The sequence below is a fragment of the Crocodylus siamensis genome, chromosome 8 (genome assembly GCF_052110815.1).
Source record: "Crocodylus siamensis isolate JL-2025a chromosome 8, ASM5211081v1, whole genome shotgun sequence".
Classification (NCBI taxonomy): Eukaryota; Metazoa; Chordata; order Crocodylia; family Crocodylidae; genus Crocodylus; species Crocodylus siamensis.
In genome coordinates, this window is record NC_143402.1 from 11,032,584 (window position 1) to 11,059,627 (window position 27,044).

General features: G+C 46.7%; 1 protein-coding gene across 4 annotated transcripts; it reads left to right on the forward strand.

Annotated features, from left to right (window-relative positions):
* Positions 1–5,000: 5,000 nt before the first annotated feature.
* On the forward strand, positions 5,001–25,918 carry ATP1B4 (ATPase Na+/K+ transporting family member beta 4). Of its 4 annotated transcripts, none has more exons than XM_090061450.1 (9): positions 5,001–5,375; positions 5,565–5,629; positions 12,582–12,738; positions 18,085–18,213; positions 19,005–19,109; positions 20,303–20,499; positions 21,414–21,470; positions 22,156–22,251; positions 23,700–25,918. In XM_090061450.1, the coding sequence occupies exons 2-9, from the start codon at positions 5,567–5,569 to the stop codon at positions 23,859–23,861; spliced, it is 966 nt and encodes a 321-aa protein (XP_089917576.1). In that variant the 5' UTR covers positions 5,001–5,375; positions 5,565–5,566; the 3' UTR covers positions 23,862–25,918. The 4 variants fall into 4 exon arrangements, with proteins under 4 accessions (XP_089917576.1, XP_089917575.1, XP_089917578.1 ...); XM_090061449.1 differs by having other exon boundaries at positions 5,003–5,329; XM_090061448.1 differs by lacking the exon at positions 5,001–5,375 and adding an exon at positions 5,386–5,435.
* Positions 25,919–27,044: the final 1,126 nt, after the last annotated feature.

The window sequence follows — 27,044 nt, forward strand, 5'->3', positions numbered from 1 at the left end:
TGATAGCACTTTTTGAGGTGCCCCACCGTGTTACACCCAGCAAAGGATGCCCAGTGCTCAGGGCCTAATTGCAAGCCCACTGAAGCCAGTGGAAAGGTTCCCATTGATTCCAGTTGGCTTTAGCTTGTACATGCACTTTTGTCTCCAGCCTCTCCAGAAGTCCATAACCATCTCCCCTCCTGTGTACCTCTGGGCTTTGCTACTATTGCCACTGGCTGGTGCTTTCAGTCTCCCCCTTGTCCACAAACTCCATTTCTTTCTCTTTCTCTCTCTCTGCCCTCTACTCCTAGCCCCAAAATCAACTTGGTTTCCCTTCCCCTTCAGATTCTCCTCTTGTTCTGTTCTGTATCTCTCTTCTTATCCTGGCACTGCCCTTCTCCCCCAGTTTCCCACCCTATCCTATATTGTCTGTTCTCCACCTGATACCCACCTTTCCTTCTGCTCTGAGCTGCCGCCCTCTCCTAGCTTCCTCTTGCTTTATTCCCCTATCCCTGGGTTCTGTTACAACCACACTGCCTTCACTCTCCTCTTCCTCTCCCAGTCTCTCTTTCCTGACCCTCAGTCCTCCTCTTACTGTTTTGTCTCTCCCTACAAACCATCTGTCCTTGTTAATTGCTACACTGTTACGTGCCCCCTCCAAGCTCCAGCCCTCTCTTCTTTTTCATCTTCCTCCAAATATCCTCAGTCTCTCTTTCCTTCTTTCTTTCCTCCCTCTAGGCCTGCAACCTCCAAGCCTACAGGGCCTTTCCTTTCCCAGACCAGCCCTTCCATCAGCCACAACTGGCAGGAAGCCAAATTAGAAATGATTTCTAAGTCCAGGCCATCCTGGACTGACTTTACTGATCCAGCAGATTCCATCTTTACACCAGCAACCTCCATCTCAAATCAGACTCACAGGTGGCTAAAGGTTTCTCCTAAGGTTAAAGGTGTCTTTATTGGCCCTGCTGTTCCACCGAGTCATGATATTGGGGCAGGAACTGGGTGATGGTAGTGTGTGTGTGTGTGTGTCTCAAAGGACTGTTTGCCACTGGGGAGTGTGACATCGCTCCATATTTTAGGTGTGGAGGCCAGAGGAGACATCAGTAGGACATCAGCAGCGAGGCTTGGGCCACTTGGGCAAATTCCTCCAATCCTGTTGGCCTTTTGTAGAGATTTGTATTAGTTCTGTGAGCAATCGCTTATGAAGCCACAATGATAAACTCCAGGAACCTGCAAGTCGAGGGACTCCCCTTGCCCAAGAAATCAGTTCTCTCCCAGCTGATGTAAAGCTCAACAGGCTTTGGAGGGGAACTCACAAACCAGTCGGAAGAGGAAAGGCATTTAAGAGCTCACACAAGAGGACAGGTGCAGTAATGCTTGCCAGACAGGACCATGTTTGCATCTTGCCCCCTGCAACTGACCTGGCAACAGGCCAGTTGCCTTTTGGGCCCTGAGCCAGCAGTGATCCTTATGGAGTCTCACTGAAGTCAATGGTGAGTCCTGGCTGAGGAGCATACCCTTGGCAGTATGAAAGCAGGCTCTTAAAGGTCTGAACTCAGCTCAGTAAGGACTACAAGTTGTTGCATTCTAAAAATTGCTTTGTAAACTTACTGGGTAGATACCTGGATTGAAAGCCAGTCTTACAACTGGCTTTGCTCATGTTAATCTCAGAGGAGGAGGCTGAGTTGGAAAGGCTATGGAGATGGTAGGTTGTACAGATCTCCCCAACAGGAGCATCCATTCCTCCTTTTTGCTCTGAGAACAGGTACTCTAACATATCACTGTATTTGATCACCAGGAAACTGGTGACATTAAAATCATCCTCATAAAGTATCACGCTCAAGTCTATGCTGATTGAAGTGAGGCAGTTCATAACTCCGTGAGTTATTGTTTCAGGCTGAGAGCAGACTCCAGTAGGGTAAGGCCATCTGCTAGGAGGTGGGAGATGTGAGTTTGTGTCCCTTTAGGCATGTGAAAGAATCAGCCTCAGGCCTCCTGCCTCCTGGGTGAGTGCACTGATCACTGAGCTAGTGAATACCAGTGGGAGGGAGGCCCAAATACTTCTTCCTCCAACCATATTTTAAAAGACAGGAGGGTCTCTTGCTCTGTATTTTGACAGAAGGGTCTAGACACCTCCTTTCAGACCCAGTTGAGGAGAGGACAGAGGCACCTCCTGGTAGTACTAAGGTTTGAATTGAGGTGGGATTTAAGACATCCCTGTTGTCAGTGTTTCCTCTTGCCTAGCTCAGGTGACTCAGCGGGTTAATTTTGACAGAACTCCTTATGAGGTGTCTAACACTCTCCACACACATAGGAACTGCAGGTGATTTAACTCATGTCTGCACCCCAGGAGCCCAGCTGCCTCAGGCATGACTGCCTCCAACTCCTTTTTTGACCATGAACCACAGAGACTCAGCCAGTCCTCTCAGCCTTCTCTCAGAGGGACTGAAGGGAGTCTCTCATGTCATTGTATCCAGGCCTTCTCTTCACATCCCCATACTGAGCTTCTCATTACCTCATTTTACCACTAATTTGTTGTGTCCTCTAGGATGAAGCCTTTAATCTCTGTGCTTCTTAGATGGTCTTTCTACCCGGGCGCTAATAGCACCTTCCCCAGGGGCTTTGTAATGGCTTGGAAACTGTTTTGAATGTCTCAGTTGAGAGGTGCTAAGTGCAATGCACCTAATTATTTTTGAGGTGAAGCACACTGTATCCAGTTAAGAGAAAATAATCTCATCTCTTTTTCAGAAAATATGCTTCAGCTGGAGCAAGTCCTAATGGCTGGCTTCTCCCAAGGGCAAACAGAAAGCTCCTGCTTTAGAAATTACAAACAGCAGGGAGTGGCTGCTGCTGGAGGTGGCTGCTGCTGCCTTCCCCTCAAGATGCCCCACTCATTGGCTTGGAGCAGATTGCATTTTGAGCAGGTGGATCAGGCTGATCTGGGATGCCGGACATCTCTGAGTGTGTGCCAGCAAGTGTGGCCAGGACAAATTGCTTAAAAGCAGCATGGCACACAGGTTGGGACCAGGCTGAGGGGGCTACATGTCATCTCTTTTGGAAGTTGGCATGGGCAGAGTGAGCAGGGAAAGCTTCCCAGGGGTACTGTCATGCCAGCACAGCCAAGTCCTGAGGGACTGGCCTGTTGTTGGGGTGCTGTCACCACTCCCAGGAGAGAAGAGCCTGACTGAGTTGGAAGGTCCTTGCCAGCCCCTCAGCGAGGCTGTTGCTCTTCTGTCGGGCAGGCCCTGCAGTCTCTCCCTGCCTTCCGCTTATGTGGGGCTTTTGGCCCTCTGATATGTCCTCCACAGGAGGTCTATGTTGAGCAGATTCTTTTTGGTGTTGGGTGGTGGAACCGGAGCTTGCTCCATCCACTCTATGCATTGACCTGGTATTACAGTGCTTCCAGGACGGGCAAAAAAAAAAAAAAATGTTGCTCTTCTGTCCACACTGTCACCACTCCTCTCGGGGACACCTGCTGGTCTCCATGGAGCCCATGCCATGTCACAACTCTCTGGGGAGGAATTGGGTTAGGGTTAGGGTGTAACAGACATGGCCAGCCAGTTCTCTTGGTTCACTGAGAGATGGAAGCAGCAGGCTCCCTGCCCTCACCACCTCCGTCACCTGGGGTTTTCTGGGCTGCTCTTTTCCTGTTTGCCCCCAGGTGTCAGCAGTGAGCTCCCCGCATTTCAGGAGGCTGGATTTACATAAGGAAAAATCAGGGCATGTTCCTTTTGTCCCATTTTCTGCTGGCTTCAGGGGAGCTTCATGAGCTTTGCCATGGACCAAAGACAGGCTGGATCTGTCAGTGGATTTGGTGTAAAAGGTTTATTTTCAGCTTTGGGAAATAGTTTCCCTCTTATAAAGCAGGCAGGAAGGATGGTTCTCTGTGCAATGGGGGAGATGCACTGATGTGGTAGAAAGCAGGCACTGGTAGAGCGTGGAGCAGGGCATTCCAGGGAGCGGCCTGGTGGGTCCTGGCCCATCCTAGCAGGACAGCGGCAGTGACCAGGCAGTTTCCCTTCCTTGCAGAGCTTAGTGATCAGCCCCCACAGTGACTGATTGCTCATCATCACCAGAGGCCAGGGGACCACAGACCCTTACCACTGCATTGGTCTGCAGAGTGGGGCCAACCCACAGCACCAGTCAAATGGCAGTGCAAAATAGGCATGCCTGTGCTAAAGAAACCTGCTTAGGAAAAATCTCTAGTTCCTCCTCCCCAGGGGTTAATTTTGGTTTCCTTGCACCACAGTAAATCTACCCGAGTCAGAAGAGTTTTTCAAGCCCCTACCCTGGGGGTGTTTAAGAGGAGGTTAGATGAACATCTTGCTGGGGTCATTTGACCCCAGTATTCTTTCCTGCCATGGCAGGGGGGTCAGACTAGATGATCTGCTCAGGTCCCTTCCGACCCTAGAAACTATGAAACTATGAAAGTTCATATCAACATGCCCAAGAGCAAAATCTGTCCTTGGGTGTGTGCCAGTTTCCACGCCTGCCGAGTGCCACATTTATACTTTTTTACCCTGACATATACTCACCTGTCATTTTCTGCTTCATTTAACCCTTGTGTATTAGACCAGTACTCAGCTCTTCAATAAACGTGACCCAATATACATCTTTCTCAGTCACTGGAATCCACAGCTTCTAGTGCTGCCAAGAGACTGGAATCAATGGGTCACTAAACTGTAAAATTGAGTTGATTTAGAGCAACATGTCATGTCCATAATTCATAAACAGGTGGAAGTCGCATCCTTCTCAGTTGTAGCCTCTGATCATGTAACGTAATTACTGTAGTAACCTAGCACTACTGCTCAGCATTCCTGTCTGTTTCTCATGATTTTCTCCTGCTGGCTATGGCTGTCTCAGAGTTATATATGTCTGGGGGAAACTGAGACTGCACAGTCTGGGCTGTTGACCGTCTTGACTCAGTGTGATAAATATAGAAGCCTCATAACTGCAAGAGAAATCTTGCAAGCATTTAACAGGGGCTCCCCATGACTGACAAGCACACATTGGGATATAAATTCAGCCACTAAGGATGACCTTGCTATTTGTTAGTCTTTATGAACAGATTCCTGCTCTCCTAAGGCAGCAAGGAGGGTGCTTCCCTATCTAGGAGTTGTCTTATTTTCTTGGGGACTTTAATACAGTGGATCATGTTGTAGGTGCAAATGGCATTAAGTGGAAGAGGATTTTAAGTGCAGCCAGGATCCTGTTGCATGATCTCAACCTTCTGATGAAAGCGAGTTATTTTTTGATCTCTTCCCCAACATCTAAGTCTTCTTTTCAAGGTCAAAAAAGCAACGTGTTCTATCTGGTCCCACTTGATCCCAGCCACGAAGAAAAAGCAGAGGTCTCTTATTGCTTGCATTTGATTTAAAGGGCTGAACCTGCTTTCTGTGAGCCTTTCCTTACCTGCTTAGATGGAATAAGTGACAGGAATATGGAATTATACCGGGGTGACAGTTCTGCTTGGGAGCTCTCTGTGCTGGGGTGGCACATGCTGCACTGATGCAGCTTGTACTGCTGAGCCCAGGCGTAGCTTTCTACATTACTAATTGTTCCATTTCTCTACATTTTACATGAAGCCATGGACATGAATGCTACCTCCAGAGGGGCTGAAGGCCAGCCTGGGAGCCCCCACCAGAAACCGGTGAGTGTATGGAGGCTGCCCATGCTAGGAAACAGCAAGAGGGCTGCAGAAAGGTGGTAACTATAGTGATTTTGCATTGGGGACCACTCCTCCTCCCCTTTGTTATCATAGAGCCCAAGCACTTCCCATTGATCTGTGGTGACCTCAGGCTGGAAAGCCAAGTTGCCCCAGGCAAAGATAATTGAGCAAACAAGCCCTGCTCTTTCTGCTGTAATTTGGATGGATTAACCCTTTTCAGTGCAGAGACAAGGGACTGGGTTGGGGGAAGAGGGGAAGTCAAGTGCTCTCAGGATTGAGGCACAAGAAATTCAGGGCAAAAACAGCATTTAGAAGAGCAGTGAGCTCTGCCTCTAGCCTCAGTTCCATTCCAACTTGCCCATTGCCTGTTCTACAAGAGTGGTAGAAGATTTGTTGGGTAGTGAAGAGATTTGGGGCTGAGTCAAGTCGGTATCCATCTGAAGTAAGCACCACTGTAAATATGGGAAAACCTCCTTATTGCGAACAGCACCTGGATGCCACTAAAGCTCCCCTGAAGTCCACATTTCTGTAACAGATCAGAATCTGCCTCTGGCTGTCACAGATCTAAAGCAGCACAGGTCTGCCTTGTGTATCTGCTTCCCAGGAAAAGCAGTTCCCAGGAGTGGGGAGACAGAGGGCCCCTGCAGCAGTGGTTGGTTACATCAATGACGCTTCTGGTCTGAGCACTAAAAAACCTGTTTCATGCTGACTCCCTGCAGCTACATAGTGGTATGAGCCTGATGGCCTTTGCTCCTACCTCAGGTAACCCAGACGCACTTGATACAGTAAAGTACAAGCCGTCCTGAGGGAAGCCAGAAGTGTTGTATAAGTGGCTGGCAGCCTTTCCCAAGGCAGCCCTGTTGAGTGGATCAGCTATCCAGGCAGTGCTCCCTGGCCAAATTGGTCTTTGGTGGGGCACACTGGATGCTATGAATTCAATTCATGCACCTACTTGCACCAGTCTGTAAAGCTACATTTCACCCTGGATTCTGCCACTTTCTCAAGCCCGGTGTTGAGGACAGCAAGGGGGCAGAATGGCTGGAGGAATGTTGTGCTGCTCCTATACCATATGGCCAACCTTATACTTCTACCCAACCCCATACCCCAGCCAGGTTTCCTGGGGAGGTTTATGCTGACAAGAGCCAGGGCAGATCCCAGAATTAGGCTCCAATCTGGCCTGTTACTCGAATCAAACTGGACAGGGCTGTTAGTACTTGTTGGATATCTGCTACCCCTGGCTCAGTGGCATTTAGAGAAGACTTGCAACACCTGTATTGGCTGGTGATAGTCCCATGGTGTGTGGTACACAGTGGTCATCCTCCTCCCTACTCCAGGGTGGGCTGGCTAGAGGCTGGCTGTGCTGACTGTTAGTCCATAGCGATGCAGATTGTGCAGTACAGGAGAGAGGTTCTAGCCCCTGTCACTGGCAGCTTGAGCCTGCTGTCCAGCAGAGGATGTTGATGCCACACTTGTAGTATTCAGCCCTGGCAGCAACAGTTTGTCCCATCAGTGCTGGGAAATCTGTATCCAGAAGCAATTCTTCCTTGTAGGGCCTCAGAGGAGGGAGATTCTTTAATGATGGGGCCTCATCCAGAGAGCAGATGATTTTAAGACCAAGTTATCTTGTGGTAGGATATGTTAGTTGGAAGGTTAATTAACAAAGGGCACAGGTGGAGAAAGGTGATTCTTTCATAAGTGATGTGCAGTGTGGGCTCTCCAGTGAGACTGGAATGGATGTAAGGGCTTTTGGCCCCATTCCAGGTGCCTGCCAGTGGCTGTTAACCATTTATATTGTGGTAGCACCTGGGGCCCCTGGGAGATCTGGCTGTGCTGCGCTAAGCATGTAGGAAAAGAACATCCCTGCCCTGAGAAGCCTACAGGCATAACAGGCAAATGAGGCAGGGGAAGCCAGGGAACATAGGAGTGAAGGGTGTCTCTACACATGCTGTGGGGTGCGTGAGGTGCTTTAATTAAATCTGCTCTTTGGAGCTAGTCTAATTAAAGTGCCTGCAGGGTTGTGTGTATTCAGCATCTTACACTTCAAAATGGTGTGGAGGGGTGCTTTTACTAAAACTCATTCCACGAGCTTTAGTTAAAGCACCCCCACTGATATTTTGAAGCACTGGGATACTGAACACTGATTCCAATTAATTGAATCTGCTCAGATGCATGCTAATTAGTAGTTGGAGCAGGCATCAGGCATGTGTATAGGTGCCCGAAGTGACCTGGGCAATGCTACCAGCAGGCCAGTGGCTGAACCCAGGACCACGACCCAGTTTTGTGCTGAGAGCTCATGCAGACCCCCCGCATAATGCTCAGATGGTGGAGGTGGATGAGATTGCTGCCCTGCTGGCTGCAATGACATCTGAGCGATCCATCATGTGTGCCTAGGAGGGGGCACCATCCTTCCATCCTCAGTCCATCAGCACTCCAGGATCTGCCGGCTGGTCTTCATAGTCCTGGCCAGTGGTGACTCTGTTCCATAATGTTTGATTAAATAAAGCCTGGGGCAAGACTGAGTGTGATTTCAGAAGCAGGGGGTTGGCTGGAGGCCTGTGATCCAAAGAAATAGTGGCAATGGCTGTTGGTACCCAGCACTCAGGGCCAGAAAACGTGATTTGTAGTTCTGGCTCTGTCACTGGCTCGATGCCTCACAAAACCTCCATTTGCACTCCCAGCCTCCACCTACTTACACTGGGCGCGTCTGCACAAGACACTATGTCTCCATGGTAACAAGCTACGGCCACGTAGCTCGTCACTACGGCGACATAGCGTCAGTGGGCACAAACTGTGACACTGACACTACAGCACAATACCAATGAGCTGCTGTGCAGTAGGGGCAGAAATGACCCATGTGCCACCTGGATTGCGCAGTAATGGCGGTTACTGCATAGTCATTTAGTACTTGCTGAAGTCAGTACTAAATGACTGCAGTAACAACTGCACAGTCAGGGGCATGTGTAGACATGCCCACTGTGTGCTCTGTAAAGCAGAGATCCTCTCTCCCACATGTCTGTGCACAGCCTTGATCTCATTTGGGACCTCTCAGCGCTAGTGACTAACAGCAACGTGCCTGCAGGCTGCACAGACACCGATAGGCAGTCATCTGGTCTGTCGCTCAGCAGATCCAGCTTTTCTTGCTCTGTGCTTGGCTCCTTCCCCGCCCACCCCACAGAGTAAAGCTGACTTCTTTTTCACCAGGAGTTTTTTCCTGTTCCCTAGTTCACATGTTCTCTTCTTGCCGAGGTCACTGTTAATATCCCTGCACTCCAAGTTCTGCCTGGGCAGGGATGGTGCCATCCCAGCAGAATCAAGTGCTCAGACTTGGCCCCTGTTTTAGAAGCACAGAGGAGTGTTAAGAGGTTCGCGTTGAACCCTGCTCTGTTCTGCCCTGGCTGTGTTCCATCCTTGTGCCTCAGACTGATTCCAGCAGGAGTGGGTGTTGGAGCAGGGTGTCGGTGATGCCACTTGCATCACCTGGAGCAGGAGCGGGCAATTATGTTAGGTAGAGGGCCGCTTACTGAATTTCTGCAAGCCATCGAGGGCTGCATGACAGGCAGCTCAGGGCAGATTAATATTAATTTTCTAAATTTTTTAGGGGCCCCACAGGCTGGATAGAATAGCCTGGCAGGCCGCATCTGGACCCCGGGCCGCATTTTGTCCACCTAACCTGGAGGATCCCCTGGGCAGCTCCCTATTCAAGGCAAATGCCAGCAGGCAGCTTCATAGCCTCCTGGCTTGGATGCAACCACCTTACAGGCCCCTCCAGCTCAGAACAGATCCTGTCAACCCCAGGGGTCTGTACAGACTGGCTGCCTAATCCAGTCTGCCACTGCTTAAATGCTTCCCTCCCAGTTTGGAGCACTGCAGGAGAAGCTGAGAGCTGTCTTGTAAAGGACCCCCAACACACAGCTGGCTGGCAGCTGGTGTAAATGGCTCATTGGAGTCAATCGAGCCAGACCCATGGAGGAACTGTCTCACTGCCAGATTTACTGGAGATATCACAATTTTATCCCTGCCAAGATGTATCCATAAAGGGACAGCAAGGGATTATATGGATCCAAACTCTCTGGGAGAGCACCAGACTGCCCCCTGGTGAGTCGGGTGAAGTATTGCCCCTCCCAAAAAGTTTTTAAAGAATTGTTAGGTAATTGCTGTGCGTGTGACCCAGCTCAGGACCTGATGGCTCTGTGAATTGCAAGAAACAAAGGAATGAGCTGACTGAGGGTTTAATGTTGGCTCAAGTCCAGCTGAGAGTAGCTTTTCCCCAAGCATTTCTAATTGGCTTCTCTTTGCCTACTCTCTGATCCGAGTATCTCCATCACATTACAGGTGATCTCAGAAATGCTTCCAAAATATCAGCTAATAGCATTTTTTTTTAAAGTGAAAAGAAGAGGAGGTTTCTTTTCTTCACTTTTTGTGCATACTGTCATTCATTTGGGATCTTGATACCAGGCTACAGTCCAATCTTATACAGTCAGAAATGTATGGAGCTGGCTATAAAATCCCCTGATCTTATCTTGATCCAAAGAAATCAGTTTTCTGATGCCTGGTCAGTGTCTGTTGTACTAACAAGAAGCTATGACTTGGGAAATAACTAGCTATCTGACAGTAGGAGTCAAACAGTGTGTTCCTCCACATTTACAATGGGATTCCAGCTTTTTTACATTCAATGCTGCAAGAGTAGCAACAGTTAGATGCACATACATCTCTAAGAGATACTGGGCTGGGTTCCCAGATAGCGTAAGTCAGCAAAGTCCATGGGACAATACTGATTTATACCAGTGTTAGGCTGGGCCAATTATATCCACTACTAAAAATACTGGGGTTATGGTGAAGGCTCTAAAAGGCATAACATTCACTTACATTTCTCAATAATTTGTTACACAGTCTTATGATTGCCAATCAGGGGGAATACTGAGATGGTGGCTGCATAGCATAATCCAGCTGCTGGAGAGATCTGACTTGTTGGAATTTGTGCCCAAAGAATATTTTTTTATTTCCTCATCTCTTCAATAGACCTTTAAAAAAAAAATGGATGACTTATGGAGTACACAAGAAGAGATCTGGATAATGGGATTAGCAGCAGGTGGTGCCTCTGAGGGAGTTGTTTTCCTTTGGAAGCAGAGGAATTTTTTTAATAAGAGTTAATGAAAAGCCACTGAACTTGAAGCTCCCAGCTGCTATTGGGAATCTCCCTAATGGCGTTCCTGAAGCCACTGGATAGTTATGATTTATAATAGCTAAACTCCAACAGGTGCAGATGGACAGCGTGTTAATCTGAGTCCTCGACTTTAACAAGGTAAAGATTGCCGAGGCTTTTAGAGAAGCTTGCACAGTTGGCTTCTAGACAGAATTGTCTAGAGCAGAGTTTCCCAAACTTTTTCTTACTGTGTGCCCCCTTCCAGATTTACCAGCTGCCTGCACACCTTTACCAGCATATGTTTTATATTTTAACGCCTTAAATTCCAATTATTGTTGTAATGAAAATTAAATCCACCATTACACATTTTTTCCCACGTACCCTGCCCCGCTCCAGAGATGTCTTGCATACCTCCAGGGGTATGTGTACTACAGTTTGGGAACCCCTGGTCCAGAGAAATATATGTGTAAACTACAGCCAGGTCCAAACCAAAGCACCATGAAGTTATGGGGAAATTAGGTCCCAATCCAGTCTTGAACTTGTTTCACATTCATCTGTAAAAGATGCAGATAAGACAGCACACTAAGCATTTGGAGCCATTTGGAACTCATTCACTAGCCAAACTTCTCAGATTAGACCCTTCTCAGTGAGATGGTGCAAAAGATGTGAACCCCTTCATTTTTAGACAGGCTCTGAGCCAAACCAGAAACCAGGTGTCTGGCTTCAGGACCACCCTGAAGGTAAACCTGCTTCTTGAATGGGTTAGTGAATCATGCTGTCTTTGAATGTGTGTTATAAAAAGGCTTTAGTGAAAGCTGTATGCAATGTAGTAGGTTTTCTTTGAGATCCCTTACAAAACATCATTTTAGCTTCAGTACCTGTTTGGGTTCAACTCCTTCCCCAAACTTTTGCTTAGCTGTAGTTCAGGTAAGCAGGAAGAACATGGCTGAAGTTCTAGTTTGATGTTGGAACCAGGTGGCACTACCAGGTTTTGTGTGGTATTCTCCTGCAGTCCCAATTCAGGTGGCATCTGACATATGTTTCCTTGGAACCACGACCAGACTTATTTCTGAGATGGTTTGAGATTGATCTCGGAGTCACTCAAGCACCGAGTTCAAAGGAAGGTTCTTCCACATGTGTAATGAGACATAACACCTGTCCATAGTTTGGGTATCATGAGGGAGAATCCCTCATCACATCCCCGGCACCTTCAGCTGAAAAAAGATATTCAGAGTTGTGTCCACAGCCTAAAATTATGAAGTCTGCTTTTACCAGAGGCTAAGATGGATCAAACTTTCCTCCGTTGTATAGATCCAGATCTCTAGAACCTCATGCAACCCGAAACAAATGACACAAGCATATCTTCAAAGACTGCAAACTTACTTGCATGCTGAGAGAAAGAACTTGGTAGACATAGTTTTAACAGTGTTCAGTGGTGACTCACATCACAAATTCAGTACATTGTATTTTTTATCACAGAGATGCATAAGAGAGCTGTAGAAACACTCTCCCATCTTTTAGAGCGTGTTTTAGAAAGTTCACACAGATTAGAAATGAATGATGGGATAGTGCCCAGTTTAACAGCGTTATTGTATGTCCCCTGGAAAAATGAATGCTGGGATAGAAGTAATTCTAAATGACTTCAGCCAGAAAGCTGTCTCTCCATAACACAGGACTGATGATGGGAAAATGGAAATTTGAACTATTTCCAGGTAGTAAGTGCTTTTGCATTTATTTTTGGCCAATGAGATGCGTACTTTGTTTGTGGGGGTTGTTTTGTAACTATTCCAGGAAAATAAGCAGGGACAGCGAATGCAGAACTCCGGCAGAGAAGGGAGAGAGGAAGTGATGGCGAAGAAAACTTGGACAGATGTAATTCAAGAAATGAAAAATTTCCTGTGGGATCCAGAGAACAGAACATGTCTGGGAAGAACAGCTAAGAGCTGGGGTAGGTTCTGTGCCTCCATTCCTTCTCTGTTCTTTCTCACAAGGGATTCACTTGTTTGTCAGTGTCCTTGCTAGGATATAGCAGAGCACATACAACCAAAATCCTGTTATTTTAAGGGAGCCACACATATCTTTCTAACAGGTGGCTTTATAGAGAACTGTAGGATCCTGGCAAATTAGTGTCCTTTTAAAAGCATACAGTCCAGGGAAAGCCACCCTCATTGGTGAACCATTGCCTTTAATGTGATCAAGTTAAGGGGATTAAGGATCATGCCACTGAGACTTGAGTATTTCAGGCACCATGAGTGAGACTTACTGGTGATCAAAGATCAGTTTCAGCCCCAGGCTCTTTTTTGACATGTGTTCAGCTCCTATCTAACAGTTTTGTTTACTGCAGCTTTATGGCCAAATTCAGCTGAACAGGAATTACAAGTCAGTGGGACTGTGTTTCTGTCCCTTGACCTTTGTGTTGTAATAACTGTTTTCTTTAACATCCTTAAAAACGCCAAGAGCTAGAGAAGAATTAAACCTCTGGTGCTACCTAGGAGTGGATGTGAATGAATCTGAGAGTGTTTAATCATCCTATGTATTCACCTGGGAGTGAGGAGAGCTGCTGCCTTGTTGCAGGTCCCTGTTGTAGGCACTAAAGTTGGAGCTGCCTTCCCAGACCAGGGCTGATGCGTGGCATGGAAGCTCCCCCTGCTGCTGTCAGTGATGTCCATTCTTGGAGACATGGAGGATTTCAAATTTTAGGACGTGGTTCTCAACTTTTTTTGCCACGACTCACTGCTGGGACCAGAGTGCGGCAGTCCGGGGGCGGGGGAGCTCCCGGCATGTGGTGTGCAGCACCTCCAGCATTGCCCCCGTGACCCTCATTTGGGTTACAACCCAAGGTTGGAAACTGCTGCTTTAGGAGGCCAAGCTGGCCTTTTTTTTTGCAGGATTGAATATGCTGAGAGACAACACTTAAACAAGCACCAAGTAAGGTAAATTGAGATAATTTTGGAGATGCTTACAATTGCAGCTCTCAATTCCAATGCCTGATTTTCAGAACATGCATGTGACTACTCATCTAATATCTTCATTTGGACACGAGTTGGGTTTTTAAGTGAACGGTAGCCATTTAGGTGTCTTACTGACTGTTTGTATGTGTTGTTTATAATGTGATATATGTGGCTAGGCTGAAAAATCTGGACCTAAAAGTACTTGCAGGGCCTTTCTGATGATTGTGCATTCATAGAGGAGATTCTCATCTCCTGGTATGCCTCTGTGGCATAGTGTGTCAATAGGGCCTTGATAAAATGGATTGGATAGGGATGATTTGGCCTCAGGCAGGAGGTTGGACTAGATCAGGGGTGGCCAACCGGTGGCTGCAGAGCCACATGTGGCTCTTCAGAAGTTAATATGCATCTTCTTGAATCTTTGCACAAGCACACAGTGACCTGCTTCCATTGCCATTACGTCACGTTGCTATGTATTTCTGTGGCTCTTCGGCAATGTACATTGCTACATTCTGGCTCCATCTCAGGCTCAGGTTGACCACCCCTAGACTACATGACCTTGTGCGGTCTCTTCCAGCCCTACTTCTCTATGACGCCTCAGGGAAGCATTATCTTTGGTTAGCTTAGATTTCAATATGCAGATTGTGGAGTCCTTTGATATGTGCATCTTTGCCCTTGTAGAACAGGCAGGGCTTAGTGGGAGTCTAAATCGCCTCATGGTTACCCCACTGTAGAACAAAAGTAACTCCATTAATGTGGGTGGCCAGGCCACAATAAGTTCTTACCTACATGAGTAAATCAATAGCACTGCGTGGGATTCAGGGAGGCAGGATCTGACTCCCTAGCTAGGATTTTCTTTGACAGTATTATCCACCACCTCTAAAAAAAATTATACTCAGGCCAGAAAGCCAGATGGAAATGGTTGAAAACAGGCACTATGGGACTGTGACCGAGAGCAGGTGCTACCCATACAGCCCCAGTAGCACTGCTGCTGCAGCTTGGTTCAGGGCTCAGTACTGACAGTATGCATGATGCAGTGGGCTTTTTCAGCAGTGTTTTCCTGGCAACTTGTTCACTGACTTGAAAGCTATTGGGTTGGGCTTGATTTTAAAATAACATGCATTTTGTGTTGCAGTAATACCGCTGACCTCAGGGCAGCAACTCTGTATTTACCTCAGCCTGGTTTAGCCAGTGATATTCTCAGGCATTTGCAAAGTCCCAAAGCAATTGCGGACAATGTGATGATCAGCAGGTTTTTTTTCAAAACACAAAGAACAGGCAATTTGGCAACACTGAGCACTTGGCTCCAGTAGCAAACAGACAAGCCTTGCAACTTGTTCATTTCTCTTGCCAAGTTTTTAGTCTCCTGCAAAACCCACAGTGACTGTCCTCACATAAGCCAAGAGACTTATTGTGTAAAATCAGCTGCAGCCAGAACAAAAAAGGATCAATTTACAGCAGCTGTAAAGCTACCCAGCTAGTGATGTGATTCAGGGGTCAGCCAATGCTATGTGCTACAATGCAGTCAGATGACATGCAAGATGTCCCAGACGCATAGGGAGCCTGGTTTGGCAGTGCTTATGGCAGATGTAAAATGAAGACACTATCACTGTGGATTGAATGATGGTGGAGATTGCCTTTAAAAAACTCATACACAAGTGTCAGGTTGGAGATATGCAACCATAATGGATAAGTTGACTACAGCTGTAAGTTGTTTGCTAGGGCTGGAGGTTTTAATTCCCTCAAATCTCCTGTGATTCTTGAAGCCTCAAACACTAATTTTCAGAGAATTTGGTGGCTTTAGATCTTTTAAATAAAATTATAAAAATAATTCTGTGTAAAAAATCGGACTACAAAATATACCTCACTCCCCTCCCCCTCCCACAAATGTGCTCCAGGTACTGAGTAATAACCATAAATTATACAGACATTGTAATAATTTTGTAACCGGCACATAATCACAGAGAATGAGGAGGCTAGAAGAGACCTCAGGAGGCCATCTAATTCCAGCCCCAAATGCTTTAATGTTCTGCACACCCATGTGTTTATTATTTGATGACACATGATTTTATTGGTCTTTAGCATCCCAGAACCGAGCAATGCTTCGTACCACCCACCCACACACGCACCCACACCCACACAGGTACCGCTCTACACAGCACAAGGAGCAGGCTCAGTAGGGTATCTCAGAGAGAGCTCTTTCCATGTAGTTTTGGGCCTTGGCTCCAATACACTTTTAAAATGAAGGTGCCAACTAATGAAAGCTAAGGGAAGAATGGTCTTTACCTTCCACATCTCTGACAAGTACCAGCTGAAAGGAAGGGTGTGTTCCAGGGCCTGAATTGTTTTTCCCTGAATACATGGTGACGAAGGCGAACACACAAGTTTTCCAAGTCTTTTTTGCTGTTTTATAAGCAAGCTTACTCATGGCTGAATGGCAGAGAGCAGTGATGTTTTGGTACTGGGTTTGCACAGTGCAGTGCTTCCTGGCTATACATTTCAGAAGAGCCTCAGGGCATAAGGTGCTCTGACCCCAGTGTGAATAGCCCTGTAAGGTGGCCACTGTTTGTGACAGCACTTGGCATGGCATGTGCCAAAGCAGAACTGAAAAATAACGGGAGGGGTAAGCCCAGTGGTGCTGCATTGCTAAGGTACAGTGTCTGCCTGTGAGTCGCGGTAGCTGTGTGATGGGGCTCTCCTCAGCTGAGGCCCAAGCCATCCCCTCTTGTCAAAGAGCCTGCAGTTACTCAGCTTCTGCTCTCACTCGCTGTACATTTGAAGAAACCCCACTGATATGATGCCAGCAGGTATGTGTGAAGCTAGGTAACTAGCTGGAGAGTCACACCAGCTTAAATGCACAAGACCAGATTCTGCCTTCATTCTCTTGGGGGTATATCTGGAGTAATGCCATTGACGTCACAACGGCCACTATATCAGGATAACTGAGAGCACAGTCTGGTCTGTGGAGTTCCTTAGATGTTGTACCCTCTAAGAAGGAGCCTATGGACCAAAAGAAGGTGCCCTGGCTCCCCCTCAGTCTGGCAGTGCCAGGAGCTTGCAGGGGAAATCTTGAGGCACCTATTTTACTCTCTGGGCCTAGCTGATGATGCAGCTTTTATCAGACTCCCTTTTGGCAGCGATGCAGTAAAAGCTCCCAGGATACCCCCTCACCCACTTTCCCAGGGGCTTAGTATTTTTAATTCTTCCAAAAGCAGAAGGAATTAAGATAAATGGCTGTTGACCAACTCTTTGCTGCCCAAGAATTCAGCTCTATGTGCCAGTCCTGGCCCCTTTTGGGGAAGAGAGCGAGAACCAGGACTTTTCTTCAGATTTCACTCATGGCAAGAGCCTGCTCTCAGATCTCAGAGCCGATGAGCGTCTTCCTCCACCATGGCTCTGTATTCTACTGGTTCTGCTCCCCTACACCTCAGCTCCCCTGCTGAGCCTCCTTTGTTCAGCCTGAAGTTGAATGTACACTCCCATCTAGTTCCCATCACTAAAAATTCCCCCAACATAAACACCTAGAGAACAGGGAGGTGAAAGTGCACATCTGTGTTCTCAGGGCTTGCTTTGAAACTGGAATCACTCTTTTCTTGGGAAATGTTTGTGTTATGGTCTAACTTTATTTTCTGAATCACTGGCTTTTATTCATAGACTGTATTCTCAGGAGACAACCCCAGCCCTGGTCCTGGAAAAAATAAATACTGCTCTTTGGCCTATGGGTTTGGGGAAAAGCCAAATGTAATATGTATTTCTGAGCTGCTATGTTTCTGTGTAATGTTGTTTGCATTGTTCCCCAGAGATCTGGATCATGATGTCAAACAGCTGATTAGTGAGGGATCATCTTTCCTGTTGGAATTCTAAGGAATTAAATATGTGCAAGAGCAATTCAGTGGCCCTTTCACATATGATTTCGATATTGTGACTACTCAGGCCAAATGAGATGAGATTTGGGTCCAGTTTGAGCTGTGGGATATAGGGTAGGGCTGGAGCAAACCATAAAGGGGGCATGTAGGTCAGAATTCCATCATTCCCAGCATCCATAGGCATTCAGAGCTAGGGTTTTGTCTGGACCACTTGGAGATAGCATCTGGTTGAGAATTATAGGTCCTGAACCAAATTTTCCCCAAAGGATGAAGGTGAGTTGGATGTATGTGTGTGTGTGTTGGGGAGCCAGGACAAGGGTCATTGCTTCAACAAATGTACAATGTCAATAATCATCAAAGAATAGTAAGTGCTGAAAAGAGCTTGTGTGAAGGTGGGAAAAGAGCTATTGATGCGTCCTTGTGTGAAGGTGGGACTGCTAATGGTTGTATGAACAGCAATGTGCCCTCTGTGTTTTGCAGGCTTGATCTTATTGTTTTACTTCATTTTGTACTTATGTCTGGCTGGGTTGTTCGCCTTCTGCATATACATAATGGTGCTCACGCTGAACCCCTACACACCGACATACAGGGATAGAGTTGCTCCGCCAGGTAAGCACCTCAACTTATATCCAACCATGCTTTCTCAGAGTCCTGCTCACGGCTCGGGGACGATCAAACTAGCTGCCTGAATGCACGCTTTGTTTTTGCTCTTCCTGGAAAGAGCATTATTTAAACAATCAAAATTCCAGTTCTTTTACAGATACTTTGAAGCTGAAATCTTCAGACAAAATCAAATGGTATATGTTCTCATGCCTAAAATAGTTTTTGGATGTAGGAAGCACCATGAGTTAAACCCTCTGTTAACATGGGAGGAAGCAGCAAAATCTCTCTTTGGGTGGCTACACTGACGTATCCTATAATCATAGAAAGAAGGACCGGAAGGGACCTGTAAGATCATCAAGTCCGGTCCCCTGCCATGGGTGGGAGGTAATTGGGCTCAAACGAGCTCAACAAGGTGCTTGTCCAGCTTCCTCTTGAACACCGCTGGGGATGTCGATGATCTGCAGAGACAGTGGGCTGGATTCTCAGCTGGTGGAAATCCAGGCAGCGGGGCTGCCCAGATTCATACCCGCTAAAGACCTGGTCTTGTGGGCTTTGATGGTCAGGTACCTTCAACTGTTTCATGGAGAGCTGAAGAGTCATGTCCATTCAAGGGTCTCAGCAAAATGATTCTGTAAGTTCCTTGAGGCAGGGCTTGTGTCTTACTGCTGCAGTCAGCAATCAATAATGAAGATTATAATTATAATTATACATGGGGATCACAATGCTGGAGGCCTTCAGTTCACACACTGATAAAACGTCTGTGGCTGGTTAATATAAGAGTCTGTTTTATTTGCCAGGAGTAATGATTAGACCATACGTACGTGGGTTTACCATTGCCTTCAACGTATCAGAGTCTAGCAGCTGGCTTCCATACGTGGACAGTATGCACCACTTCCTTGCAGGTAAACTAGCTGGCTTGTATTTCAGTTACAGTCTGCGTGTCTCAAAGGCGATAGGTACCCATGTGCCTTTTCCAGCAATTAAGCATCTTGTTATATGAACAAAATAGATCCCACGCATCATGCAGAAATGTTAACTTGGTATGGGTCACTCAACAACAGCTGCACAAGCCCTGATATCCTAAAGCAGCAGTTTCCAAACTGTGGGTCATCATGACCCCAAGTGGGATTGCAACATCTTTGGATGAGGTTGTGATAAACAGGGATCCAGGGGCACAGGTGACATGTTGGAGGGGTGGGGGTGGGGCACAAGCGATGTAATGTGGGGGTGGGGAGCAGAGGCAATGCAGCAGAGGGGGCAGGAGGGCCAAGGTAACATGGCAGAGGGGGCATGTGCCCCCCCCCGCTCCCAAGATTTCTGCACCCACAGTGGGGCATGGGGCTGCATCCGGGCTGGACCAGCTCCAGGTAGAACCTGCCTCTGCATCCCAGTGAATGGGACCCGGCACATTAGGGAGTGCCGTGCCATCCTGGCTGCTGCTGGGTAGGCAGAAGGCACCTCAGTTTGGTGGCCACAGTGGCGTGGTGCTTCCTCCCCCGCTGGGTCCCTCCTGCTGGGCCACGGAGCCCCTGGGGGAAGTTCGGCAGGGCAGGGAGCCCCAAGCCCACAGAGGGCAACCCGCATCCTCCCCTCCTCCCTAGCTCCACTCTGGCCATGCTGCCTGTGTGAGAGGGGCTGGGTGGTGGGGTAGGAGAGCCAGGCTCCATGCTCTGCTCTGGCTACAGCAGCCACTGCCTCCCACAAGTGGCAGCCCGGGCTTGGCTTCTGCTGGGGGTGGGGGCAAGGGGCTGCAGGCCCTGGGACACCTGGAGGGTTGGTGGGCTGTGGGTGGGGAGTGAGAGGCACTGGGGGGGGGGGGATGGAGGGTGTGTAATCATCTCTTGTACTTCAGTTCCCCCATCTATAAAGCTTATAATACTTGCCACAGTATTAATATATTTTCCATGCAAAGGTCAGTGCAATTTTCATACCTTGAGCTTCTGCTTAGCCTCGTATTAAATCTGGATTCTTGGGATGGGATTTTCTCTCTCTGAGGCGCCTCTGAAAATCTTTTTGTTAATGTCAGGATGTATCTACAGTGTGGGGCCCTGGACAAAGTTCTGGAAAGCATTAACCACCTCTTGCTTCATTTTAGCTTACAATGACACCGTTCAAGAGGAAAAAAACATTGAGTGCATAGGAGGCCAGTACTTTATTCAAGAGGGGGATGAGAGTAAGCAGAAGAGGGCCTGCCAGTTCAAACGCTCACTTCTGCAGAATTGTTCTGGAATTGAGGATCCAACGTTTGGCTACTCGAGAGGCCAGCCATGCATTCTGCTGAAGATGAACCGGGTATGGAAAAATCCAGGCACCTTGACTCTTTAGACACCGTATAGTAGTGTAGGTTCAGGATTAGGCTGGGACTGAAACAAGTCCAATTCTCTGATTTGATAACCTCCTGTCCCAGCATAAATTCAGCTAGAAAACAGCATCTCCATTTGCAGTATGGAGATATTCAAACAAGAAAATATTGCAAAGGCTCCTGGTTCAGGATTTGGTTAAGAACTGAGCAGCAAGAGTAGAATTATTTGCTGGGGCCTCAGCCAGCCATCTTCCAGATATTATGTTTAAGGCCACCTCCCATACTCTGATCTCTATAACCAATTTGTTTGTTTTTTTAAGAAGAGTGCATTACTTGAAATGAGTGCGTGGAGTGGAACCAATATGTATGTTGTTGGCAAAACCACTTGTAGAGAGTATTCATGACCTGCTTGGAAAGGAGCCAGGCTCTTGGTGAAGATCAAAAGTAGTGTCTTTGGATACCTGGCACTTCCTCTGTAAAGTCAGGATGTAAACCAGCTATGTGAGGAACCACAGCTACTGGTTGCTTAGTAGAGGTGGCTCTTTTGGTTTTCAAAGAATGAACACAGTTTTGAAACCCTGTAGAAACTGCCAACATGAGGCCTTGCTGCAGTTTTTACTAACCTGGCAGGGAAAAGCTTCTGTTCTTTAAGTGGTCTCCTACCTTCTTTGAGTTCTGCGGTCCCAGTCCCAAGATCTTGCAAATTTGGTGTCCAAGACAAGCAAGCACAGCAAATGCCATCAGCATAAATGGCCTCATTCCCTGCTTGTAGGACACACCTCTGAGTATAGAAAGCTTCTATTCAGATAAGCAACTTGGTGATAGAGAAAAATCATTGGAATGGGAGCTGGGATTTGCATGGTCTTGCTCCCCATTTCACAGAATTGTGAATTTGTTTCCATAGATCATAGGCTACCAGGCTGGTGCTGGGACACCAGTGAGCGTGGACTGTAGAGTGCAGGTATGACTTTAATTTGGCTCGTTGTTATATTGCATAAACAAGCACCTTTCCCCCTTGGTAACTGGTAAAAGTACAATGTGATTACACCTGCACTCACGTAGGCCCAAAACATTTGCTGTGTGATACACATTGTGAGGTCTGCTGACCGTATGGGGGCTGCAGGCTGGGCAAATTCTTAGAAGGCAAATAGGGCTAAGAGTCAGCTGTTTTCTTTCCCTAGCCTGATCCTGGGTGAGCTACCATTTGCATCTTGTTGCGCTGAGCCCTCCCAGCTCCCTGCTCCTGCACTGAGGGTGCTGTGTTCCTCGTAGAATCCCGTGGCTCCTCTGGCCTGGGTGGTGCCGAGTGCCTTGCCAACACTTAGGATGTGGGAAAGACTCCCAAGTTCAGCAGGCTCTGAATCAGGCCCTTAGCTAGGAATAACTATACCATGAAACACGGTGACAGATGTATAGGTGGCAAATATCATAAACTTTGTCTTTCATGATCTGGCAGTTATTTTTTGACTCATCCCAGCTGCAGCTGGTTCTAATAGTAAACATGCTCTGTGTAAGTAGGTGACAATGCTCCAGTCCTTCTGTGCTGGGGGTTTTGAGAGGCAATTATAAAAGCTCCTTACCGTTCCTCTGAAGAGAGCTGTATTGTACAGGCCATATACTAAACACGTGTCTATTTTTAATCACAGAAAGGCAATGAGAGTGATCTCAGATCAGTGGACTTCTATCCACAAAGTAGAACATTTGATCTCATGTACTATCCCTACTATGGAAAGCACATTCATGTAAGTAGAGCCTCTGCTCTTAATTCTGTCTTGGCCTCTCTTTGGGGTGGGAGAAGGATTGGGGGGGGAGGGTGGTAAGGGCAGCGCTGGCTAGAAATTATACCTGCCTGTACTAGCCAGAGAGCACCCCTTGGAGGTGCAAACTAGTAAGATTGGGCTTCTGGGCCATGTCCACACATGCGTGGACAGTTGGTTCCCTGGGGACAAGTAGCAGCAGTGCACCTTGTGCTGCCGCTAGTTTTCCCCGGGGAACGCCTGTGCTACACGCCCTCTGGCATGAGGCAAGTTACCCCGGGTGGGGTAGGGGAAGCTGGGGCCAGAACTGACCTGGCCTCAGGAGCCTTACCTGAGGTTGTTGGGGCCTCCCAGGGCAGCAGCAGTGATCCTGCTGCACAGAGCCTGGCCGACAGCCACAGTGTGGCTTTGGCTGGCAAAGCTCCGGTTATGAACAGTGCATGCTGCCCGTGTGCACGCTGCTCTGCTTTTTCCCCCCTCGAGTTTCTTTAACCCCTGGATATCCAGGGTTCAACTCCCCCCTCCCCGCCCTTGCAGGGCGGAGAACTGATGCAGCATGTGGTGCCGCGAATGTGTTTGTGATGTCACATACTGAGTGGCTCTGCTTGTTTGAATGCAGCCCTGGATTTTATTTTGGCTTGATATTAGGAGGTCCACAGTTTTTTTCCATTAATAAAATGGGAAATACAGGGGGGGTTGGGTGGGGATGCAAAATCTCATGCTGCTCATTCTCTAGAGTAGTTCCACGTGTTGACTCATCCCTGGGTAGCCTCTCACTTAGGGTGGCTTGCTTTTAGGACACGGCTTCAAGCATCTACACCCCGTTTCCTAGCAGTGACCAACAAACAATCAGTCAAAAACTGAGCTATTCAAAAGTAAATATCAGTTTGCTGATGTTGGCTCTAGTCTCCCTGGAGGCATTCAATTAGCAGGATTTGGCCTTCTCTGTATTGCACTATATTCACTGACCACAACACTGTGATGGATGGGGGGGAGGGCAGTAAGGGGCATCAACATTTTTGATTACATAAAACCAAATGTAATAGATATGAAGGTAAATAGCAGCTCCCCCATGATGCATTTGCTACTTGCTAGGGTTTTACATGAGCATGGACCTTGGACACACCAGGCAAAGGAACATTATTACAGGATAGAGATCAACACCTTAAGCTGACAGAAAACTTTTTTTATTAAACTTCAGTAGCCATTATTCCCACCCCTGGCAAATGAACCTAAGAAACAGGCTACACTGGGGCAGAACATATACACGTCCAGATCGACAGACAAATACTGATCCTAGTGGATTCAAAAGAGCTGAGCCAATTTACATCAGTTGAGGATGTGGATTCTTATACTTAGCAGTGTTCGATGGGATGTGACTGTCTGTATCTTGCTTATTCAAGTTGTGCTTCTCCAATGTTTCCCCTTTTCAGGTCAACTACACATCCCCACTGGTGGCTATGCACTTTACAGATGTGAAGAAGAATGACTTTGTCCCCATTCAGTGCAAATTGAACGGGAAAGGCATTGTGAATGATGTTCACAACGACCGCTTCCTGGGGCGCATCATCTTCACATTCAACATTGGCATGTAGCCAGTTGAAATGTTCACTGGGCACTTTGTTTATGGCAAATATGTTTTTTCTCTTTTTAAAAAGAATAACAGCAGAACGCAGGACACTTCTGTTAAAAACAGACAAGTTTGTTTTGGAATTCTTTATTTGATTTTTAAAATTTTTTTTTTATAGCTAATGAAAATTTGCCATGCAGTATTCAAACAGATAAACTACATTTTCTAAATGTAAAGGCCTGACCTAAACCATTTTAGCAGTAAAAATACAAATGTGGTAACCATAGGCAGAGGCCCTGCTCAAATAAGGTCCATTTTGATCTTAACTACTTTTTGGATATTTTAACATTATTTCCCTAGGATTGTGACTTTATTTTTCTTTATAGTTTTAAGCATATTTCTCATAAGAAACAAACAAGCTGATAATTAATCAATACTGCAGGGTACTCCATGCTCCCATTTGAAAAAAGAAATGTAAAGACAACCTTGGATTACATGTGTAAAAACAACAATAATAATAATAATAATTTAAAAAAAAAAATCAAATAAGGTGTTCAGTCTCAAAATAACTTGAGCCCAGCTCTGTACTGGAACATTTGCGGGAGCAGGCTCAAACATTTTTTGGTACATACAAGACAACAAAAGCAACAGTCTAAGGCAGAACTGGTATTTAAGAATCTTCCTAACTGATTCCAGTCCCGCAACTGAGCTGGGAGGATAAGCACATTTTTCCTCTTTCATGTCCTCCTTCCCATGCCTCCCCAAGATACTTTACTGAGATCACTAGATTCAGGAAGCCTGAAAAGGGCAGTTCCCTGCTTGCCCCTGTCACAATGGCAGGAAGAGATTGATGGGAAATGGTGCAAGGCCTAGGACAGGAAAGGAATCTCTATCTCCCATGTGGCTATGCAGAGTACAGCTTCTCAGGACAACCGGGGCCCCCCAAATATTTCAAGTCCTTGTCTCCCCAGTGCTGGGGAGAGCACAGTGAATAATGCCCCTGAAAGCCAGGGAGTCACAGCAGAACAACTGGTTGCTCATTTTCATGGGCCAGTACTGATATGAACAGAGTCAGCAGCTTGTCTTCCTAGGAAACCTAGGAGAGCATACAAAACAACAACAGATTCTCCCTATGCCTGAAGAAGGGTGTTTGTCCCTGAAAGTTTCCAAAGAACAATTTTTCCAACTATTTAGTTGGTCTAATAAAAGATACCATATCTACCCAAAGAACCTTGTCTGCCTAGGAAACCTATAGCATTTGGTAGAACAGGCTGCTACTAACTGAAGGAGTCCCTTTGTTAGACCCATTTGGCTCAGTTCCCCCATCCATCAGCCCTTAACCTTGTGCAGAACAGGTGTTTGGACCTGCCCAGGTGCAAATGATGACCCTATGTGCAAGGCAGTGGAAGATCAGGTTTACAAGCTGGTCATGGCATTGGTCAGCCAGTAACATTTCAGGTAACAGACTGTCTGTCTTTGCTTCCTGAAGATGATCTCGTCCAGAGACTTGAATTTCATTCCTGGCTTCCCCAAGTGGGCGATCACTCTCACATCTTTGTGCCCGATAACGTGGGGGTTCTGCTACTTACCAGTTCACTGGGGACCAGCGAGGCTGAACTTGTTATTGTTTGCAAAGTACTTTGGTAGCTTGGATAGCAGTACCATAGACCTGCAAAATACTGTGGTGCTTTCCAGACCCATGACAGTGAAGTTGCCTGTTTCTAAAGACAATTTGAAATTGCTTAAAAAATAATTGTGTTTCAAAAAAATGAAAGCTGTTCTTGAGGATACTCATTCTATGTTGAAATCTGGAGATTAAACTTGTTACACATGCGTTATTATTACTTACAAGAACAGAGCAGGACTTGTCTAGAAAAAAATCTTATTAGCTGGGCAGTACATGTACCTTTGCTACTGACTAGATGGAGGAAAGCATTTTGGTATCCTTGCCCTCTTACAAGTGGTCCAGTTATTTTCTTACTGTGACATCACTTCCTGTGTTTTTTGGTCTCTATAAATCTTTGATAAACAAGTCATTTTTCTATTAAAAACTAAGCTGACTACAGTGCATTTGCATTAAAACTAACAGTGTGACTTTATTCTTAATACCCTTCTGGTTACTGGCTAACTGGTTGAGCAGGCACTGTCAACGTAGCTTGGACAGACTTATTTTGCCTACACTCGTTTATAACAACTCCTGGGGAAGCTGAAATTGAAACCTTTTTTTTTTTTTTTTACTGTGCGCACAGTGGCTTGTTATTGTGGGACTGCTACAGTGTGGTTTGTTTATGGAGAGTCAGGGAGTAGCCCAAAGCTGGAAACATCGATCTGTTACTGCAGGACTGATTGTGCGTGCGGGCCTGCTTCCTCTGGGCTGGTACTGCAGAAGTGATCACGAATGCCAGAAACTCATATTGATCGTCTTAAGAGTCATTCCAGCCTATAACTACTCTGGAGCTTGCTTTTCAGTTGCCAACTTCTGCCACATTTCCACCGTGGACAAAAAAAAAAGAGAGAATGGATTCTTTTCTTTCTGTCTTTTGCAAATTCTGGCTTCAACTGCCTCTGAGACTCCATTGCCTTCAACTCTTGCTTATGGTCACACACAGGCAACCCAGATAGTCAAATGAGAGAACTCAGCCCTGGTAAGGCAGGACTGCAGATGAAGTAACATGCATTTCCTCCTAGGCCTATGACACCTTGCAGAAGCTGCATAATTTTTTGACAGAGGACTGGAAGGGCAGTAAACTGGGGTCAATTTATAAACAAGAGTTCAATGTCATCCTTTGTGAGATTCCTTCACCCCCAAAGGAACCTGTAGCCCCTTAAGATATTTGTGTATGGAAGAAATCCTCCTACAGGTCTGCTTCATATTGCTGCAGTGCTGGAAGGGTCATTCCCATCTTGGGATCCAGCACTGCTGCTGGAATCCTTCTGCATGCTGTGACCATGGTTCCTATGCAACCCAGGAGGCCTGTACATGTGAGAAGAATCATGGCAAGGTGGAGATCACCATTTCTCTCAGGCTATAATGCAAGGGGATAATGAGCAGTTTCTACAGAAGCTCCTGTGGTAAAGTCCAGGTTTCATAGCTGCTCCATAAACGTTCCATATTTCTACAGCAGGAAATATTCTTGTGCCAGCAGTCTGAGCTTCGTTATTTTTGTTGCTTGGGGTTATGACAAGTTATGCAGCCCTCCTCTCTCAG